The sequence below is a fragment of the Myotis nattereri genome (genome assembly GCF_964212035.1).
Source record: "Myotis nattereri genome assembly, chromosome: 16".
In the NCBI taxonomy this organism is placed as follows: Eukaryota; Metazoa; Chordata; class Mammalia; order Chiroptera; family Vespertilionidae; genus Myotis; species Myotis nattereri.
The window spans coordinates 26,400,943-26,407,154 of NC_138091.1; the positions used below are offsets into that span (position 1 = coordinate 26,400,943).

The 6,212-nt window shown below is 45.9% G+C and overlaps 1 protein-coding gene across 1 annotated transcript in view; it reads right to left on the minus strand.

Annotated features, from left to right (window-relative positions):
* CRLF3 (cytokine receptor like factor 3) overlaps nucleotides 1-404 on the minus strand; it is a 36,748-nt gene extending 36,344 nt beyond the window's left edge. Inside the window, exon 1 of the mRNA XM_081109605.1 lies at nucleotides 186-404. Coding sequence (XP_080965731.1) covers nucleotides 186-302 — 117 coding nt within the window. The 5' untranslated portion in view covers nucleotides 303-404. The remainder of the gene's footprint in view (nucleotides 1-185) is intronic.
* Between the last annotated feature and the right edge of the window lie 5,808 nt (nucleotides 405-6,212).

Here is a 6,212-nt window from a genome sequence, read left to right on the forward strand (position 1 = left end):
TCCCCTTAAGAGCCCCCCGGCAACCCCCGCACCCCTTCCCAGGTCTCCCTGCACCCCCAGAGCCTCTTCCCTTCTCCCCGGAGAGTTCTGGGACGCGGCCACCCCGCGGAGCCCTCCCGGCCCTGCCCACCCCCGGGCACCGCGCGGGCTCCAGGGCCCCAGCCCCTCCGGCGCGGCCCTCCGACCTGCCTCCGCGCCGCCCGCAGCCCCTGCAGCCTCTGGCCCAGCTCCCGCCGGTAGCTCTGCGCCGCCTCCACGTTCTCGCGGGCCTCCTGCAGCAGCAGCTCGGGCTCCAGCTCCATCGCCTCCTCGTCCGGCCGCTCCGCCGGCGGCTCCGGGCGCGGTTCCCGACTGTCCCGAGCGCCGCCGAGCGGCCCGGCGTGGCCCGGCGCAGGCGGAAGCGCCGCCCCGCCCCGCCCCCCGCGGCCTTGACGGACAGGCGCGCGCGGGCGGACCGCGCCGCGGGCGTCCGGATCCCGGCGCCTCCCGCCCCTGGGCCCGCGGTGCCCGCTCCCTGTGCCCGAGCCGCGCCCGGCCCGCGGCGTCTCCTCCGGACACGCGTGGAGGCAGGGAAAGGGTGACAGCACCTTCCCAGTGTTTCCCGCATCTTATTTCATCCCGGCCTCCTTGTAGCTGCTTCCCAGAGGAGGACACGGAGGCACAGGGAGGGCCGTGGACGGTGTCGAGCGTGGGGATGTCAACCCACGCGGCTCCTGGATCGCCCTGGTCCTGCCTCCCTGCCCCGCGGGAATCCCAGCCGCGGGGGGATTTTCGGAGGTTACTCTGAAGCAGGCCCCACGCCCAGAGGACCCCACCCCTGGCCTGGTGAGGGAGCCAAGACAGGCCGTCAGCGTCGGCCAGCGGCGGGGACAGCTGTCCGGGCACAGGTCCAAGACAGGTGTTTGCAAACTTTTCTCTCAAGGGGCAGCCGGGGCCATGAGGTCTCCGCTGCAGCATCGTAAATAAGTGGGCGTGGCCGTGTGCAAATATTAAGGACACACATTTGGATCTCACTTAATGTTCACTTGTTACAAAATATTCCTTGCAACTTTCGTCAGCTATTTGGAAAAAGTAAAAACTGTTCTTCGACTGGGGCCCTGTAGCTCGGTTGGTTGGAGCGTTGTTGCAATACCCTGAGGTTGTGGGTTTGATCCCTCGTCAGACTTTCTCTCTCTCTCTCTCTTTCAATTTTTAAAAATCAAAAAAACAACAACAAACCATTCCTCATTCAGCGGCCATACAAAACCAGGAGGTGTGTCAGATTTGGCTTTCGGCCACAGTTTGCCTATGTCTGGCCAAGGATGTTAGAGCTGAAAGTTGCCTCCGCCAGGGAATGCAGACAGGAGGTGATTTAATCAAGATGACACCTGGAATGTGTACGCGAGACTAAATCCCAGTTTTCCTGGGCCAATTAGAAAAGATTAATAAAGAGAAGCCCTTCTGTAGAAAATGGGAAATTAGCTCTATCACGAAGATAAGGTAGCCAGGCACTTTGTTAATACTGGATTAGCCAACGAATCCCCTTTATTGTTTAAGGCAGCTTGAGGTGAGTTTTCTGCGACTTGCAACTGAAGGAATTCTAAGGGATACAAGCTAAAGGAGGGCCCAGACAGGAAAAGTAGTGAGACGCAGGGTGTAATTGAGCTAGGTGAAAGATGTAAATGTATACTAAAGATATTTAATAACATCCTGAAAGGAAAGGCCGTTGAAGTCGAATCAGGAGAGACGGCCACAAACAAAATATATGAACACCACTTACATATTCTCAGCCTTGGCCCTTATACTACTAATCCAGCAATGAAGGGGGATTTTGCCTTCACCTCCTCACCTGCAGGCCGTCTGCAACCTGGCTCCCGAGTTTCAGTGGGACACACCTGAGAGGAATGACTGAAGAGGCAGACGGGAAAGGGGAAGCTGGGTATCTGGAGGTATATACTGGGTGAGACATTGAGGGAGAAACCTTAGGGCACTAATGGGGGATAAGGAAAGGAGAGTGGAGAAGAGGCTATTAAAGAGTTTCTGTGATTTATGAATTGGGGACTATCAGGAGATATGACAATACAATGCCACATGTGATTGTAGACTGGATCCATTTGCCATAAAGGGACTCATTGAACAGTTGATTAAACTTGAATGGGTTCTGAGGTGCCGGGAGCCGGTCCATCCTTGCTGTTTCAAAAGGACCTGGCATATATGGCATACTGTTCTTAATATGTTTGCTCACCTTCTTGGCACTATGTGTTTTAACCAAGGTCTCTGAGAAAGGTTGTTTCCCCAGGTAGGGATTTTCCCCTGAAGTTAGGGAGGGAATAAAACCTCTTAACTAAGTGCCAGGTGGGTAATTAATCACTTTAACTATGAACAATCATGCTTAAGCTACATAATCTTTACTCCCTGGAATGGAGATAAGAAACGCCCTAACCTTTGTAATAGAGATTGATAGGATTGAATCAACTGGTATAAATACAGATGTAACAAGACAGCAAGAGACAGAGGGAGAGAGACAGAAATTGGCACAGAACCTACACAGAACGTTCTCTAGAGACAGAAGAACTTCGCTGGAGAGAACATGGCAAAAGATCCTGGACAGAAACTGGCCTCAGAACCTAGAGACAGAACCTAGCGAGAGAACATGGCAAAAGATCCTGGACTGAACCTGACTACAGAAATTGGCAAGAGAACCTGACTAGAACCTGGTGACTGAACCTGGCTGGAGAACCCAGCGAGGGAACATGGCTATAGAACCTGGCTGGAGAACCTGGAGAATCTGGCTGGAGAACCTAGCAAGAGACCATGGACACAGAACCTGGCTGGAGATCCTAAACAGAACTTCGCTGGAGATCCAGACCAGAACTTGGCTGGAGATCCTGGCTAGGCTGCTGATCAACTGAACGCTGTCTCCGTGTCACTCCTTCTTCGCCGACTCCGTCCACACCTTTGGGGACCCCTGGACCCGCTGGGGTTGGACCCCGGCACTGAGGATTTGATGATAATAAAGTATCAATGTTAAATCCTATTTTTGATGATTACATTGTGGATTCATAGAATGTACTTGCAGAATGTTGGCATTTACTCTCAAATGACTTATTCAGGAAAAAATATTGCACTGTATTTACAACTTGTCTGTAACTTTAAGATTTCTATAAATGTGAGTTTTCAAAACATAAAAACATATAGAATTAATAAAAATATTTTAAGAGACATATTAAGATTAGGATTGTCTCTTATTTTTTATTGTTGGACAGTATTTCTTTGTATGAATTGCTATTCAAAAACTAGGTCCTGCCCAGCCAGTGTGGCTCAGTGGTTGAGCGTCGACCTACGAACCAGGAGGTCACGGTTTGAGGTTCCATTCCTGGTCAGGGCACATGCCCAGGTTGCTGGGCTCAATCCCCACCCGGTGTGGGGCATGGGGCATTCAGGAGGCAGCCAATCAATGATTCTCTCTCATCATTGATGTTTCTATCTCTCTCTCCTACCTCCTTCCTCTCTGAAATCAATAAAAATATATTTTTTTAAAAAACCAACTAGGTCCTAAGACTTATTTAGTTGTAACCAGTTGATTCTCAAGAATGTGGTAATAGCCCAGCCAGTATGGCTCAGTGGTTGAGCATCGACCCATGAACCAAGAGTTCACTGGTTCAATTCTGGGTCACAAGGGACATGCCAAGGTTGCAGGCTTGATCCCCAGTAAAGGTTGTGCAGGAGGCAGCCAATCAATGATTCTCTCTCATCATTGATGTTTCTATCTCTCTCCCTCTCTGAAATCAAAATATATATATATGTATATATATATATTTATAATATCTATGGAAGGACATTAGAAAAAAAGAATGTGGTAATAATATTAGCTGTGTAAACAGGGAAGTCAGAGAGTAAAAAGTCATCACTATATGTCCAATACAGTTAGGAGCTTTCTGAGAAGTTGGAGAGAGGAGAGAGAAGGCCTCAGCTGACCAGATAGCCAAAGTATCCTAGACTAAATCCATTGTTTACCAAATAACTCTCTGGTAACAACTTGATACTCCAGTTTCTGCAGTTTTCTCGCCAATTATATCTGATCATAAATAAATAAATTAGCAACTTGCTTTGTTTGTTTCTTGTCTTTTTAGCATGAAACATCTGTGCCCCTGAATCTGCTCACTTCTGAGTACATGTAAAAAGTCAATTCCAGACCAATTTGATGCCACAACGATTAAAAAACAAAAGTAAAAATCCCAACTCTGTAGAACCCTGTCTGATGGCCTGCTGGTTTCTGTCATTTGCCACCTCCAGATCAGTCTTCCTGTGTTCAATCTTCCTCTGTCTTATCAACCAGACTATTTACTCTTTAGGACCATGTGCTCTAAAAAGCATGTTTCCAAAATTTCAAGCCTGGGAGAGTGATTTCACAAGATTTCCTTCAGTTTCCTTTGTATTTTTTCTTTTTTCTATAGTGTGGATATGTTAGATTCATATTTTTTTTTGCCTCTCATCAGTTAGTAGACCGAGGAAATAAAGTTTAATGAGACTAAGATTAGTGTCTTGGCTTTATGGAAGTTTTTCTCTTAATTTTTAAAAAAATTTGCATGTAGTAATAAAAAAATAAAAGAAAAAAATTTTTCATGTAATAAAACCCTCCAGGGTAGAATCAATTCTATTTAATTAGCTTTAGATAGCTCACATAACATTGTTATGTTCAAGAATATTTAATAAACCCTGTTTTTTTCTGACTCAATCTGTGCCTTAACCCTTCTGTTCCCTTGAATTATTTTCCTATCTTCTCCCCCACTTCCAGTTTCAGACCTCTGTAAAGGCCAACATCCTAATTCAAGCCTCTCATATTACACCTGGACTAATGCCATATGATTTTTCCTTATATACCCACTTCAGCTATCCTATATATATTCATTTCCCTAAACAAATACTCGAGAGTGTACTGTATGCCAACCCCTACTTTATCTTAAGACAGACCCCCAAGACCCACCTCTCTATCATTTATCTTCCTAAAACATGTTTTGCAAATGTCTCTGCACTTGCAAAAATCTTTGCTGTCTATTCATTAAAGCCAAAACTTTTAACCTGAACTCCATGGCCCTTACTTTTCTCTTAACTTCATCTCCCTTCTTTTTATTTTTTTAATTCTTAAAAATAACTTAATTTTAAAAATATTTATTTTTCAGTTACAGTTGACATCCTATATAGTAAAAGCCTAATATGCAAATCGACCAAACAGCAGAACGACTGGTGGAATGACCGGTTGCTATGATGTGCACTGACCACTAGGGGGCAGAAGCTCAATGAGGAGCTGCCCCCTGCCTGCAGGCTCCAGGCCAGCCAAGGTGGGTTCCAGCAGGGGCCCCTGTCGGTTGCCCCACAGATCAGCCCTGATCGCCGGCCAGGCCTAGGGACCCTACCTGTGCACGAATTTCATGCACTGGGCCTCTAGTACAATATATTAGTGTTTAAGTGTACAACATAGTAACTAGACATGTTTAAAACTCACCTGGATAAATCTAGTACTCAACTGACATACATAGTTATTACAATATTCTTGACTACATTCCCTATGCTTTATTTTACATCCCCATGCTCCTTTCTTTCGTAAACAGTCCATTTATATTCCTATCTCCAAGACCTTATACCCTTCCCCACTTAGTTTTGTCCTACCTGGGATGCCTTTCCTCACTGCTCTTGTTTAGTTAATAATACCTTAATTCATGTAACAGATATTCTTGTGTACAATAGTGTCTCCTTTTCCAAAGGGAGTATATCCCAAGATTCCCAGTGGATGCCTGAAACCACAGGTAGTACTGCACCCTATTCAGGGTAAGGCAAAAGTCGGCTTACAGTTGTGGGTATGTGAAACAGTTTATTACTGTATTTTTATTTATTAATTATGATGTTATATTTCATATGAACAACTGCAAACCGACTTTTACCCCACCCTGTATATAGTATGAGTTTTTTTTCTATATGTATTCACCTTTTCACTTAAAGGAAGCACTTCTCTTTGGCATATCCAAATTGTCAGCATCACTACTCTTGGCACTTTGGGGCCATTATTAAGTAAAATAAGGATAACTTGAACACTGCAACAATCAATCTGATGACTGCAATGTCGAATGACTAATGGGTGGGTATCCTATACAGGGTGAATACACTGGACGAAGGGATGATTCACATCCCAGGCGAAAGACTTCTTCACATTGCTCAGAACTGCATGCATTTTA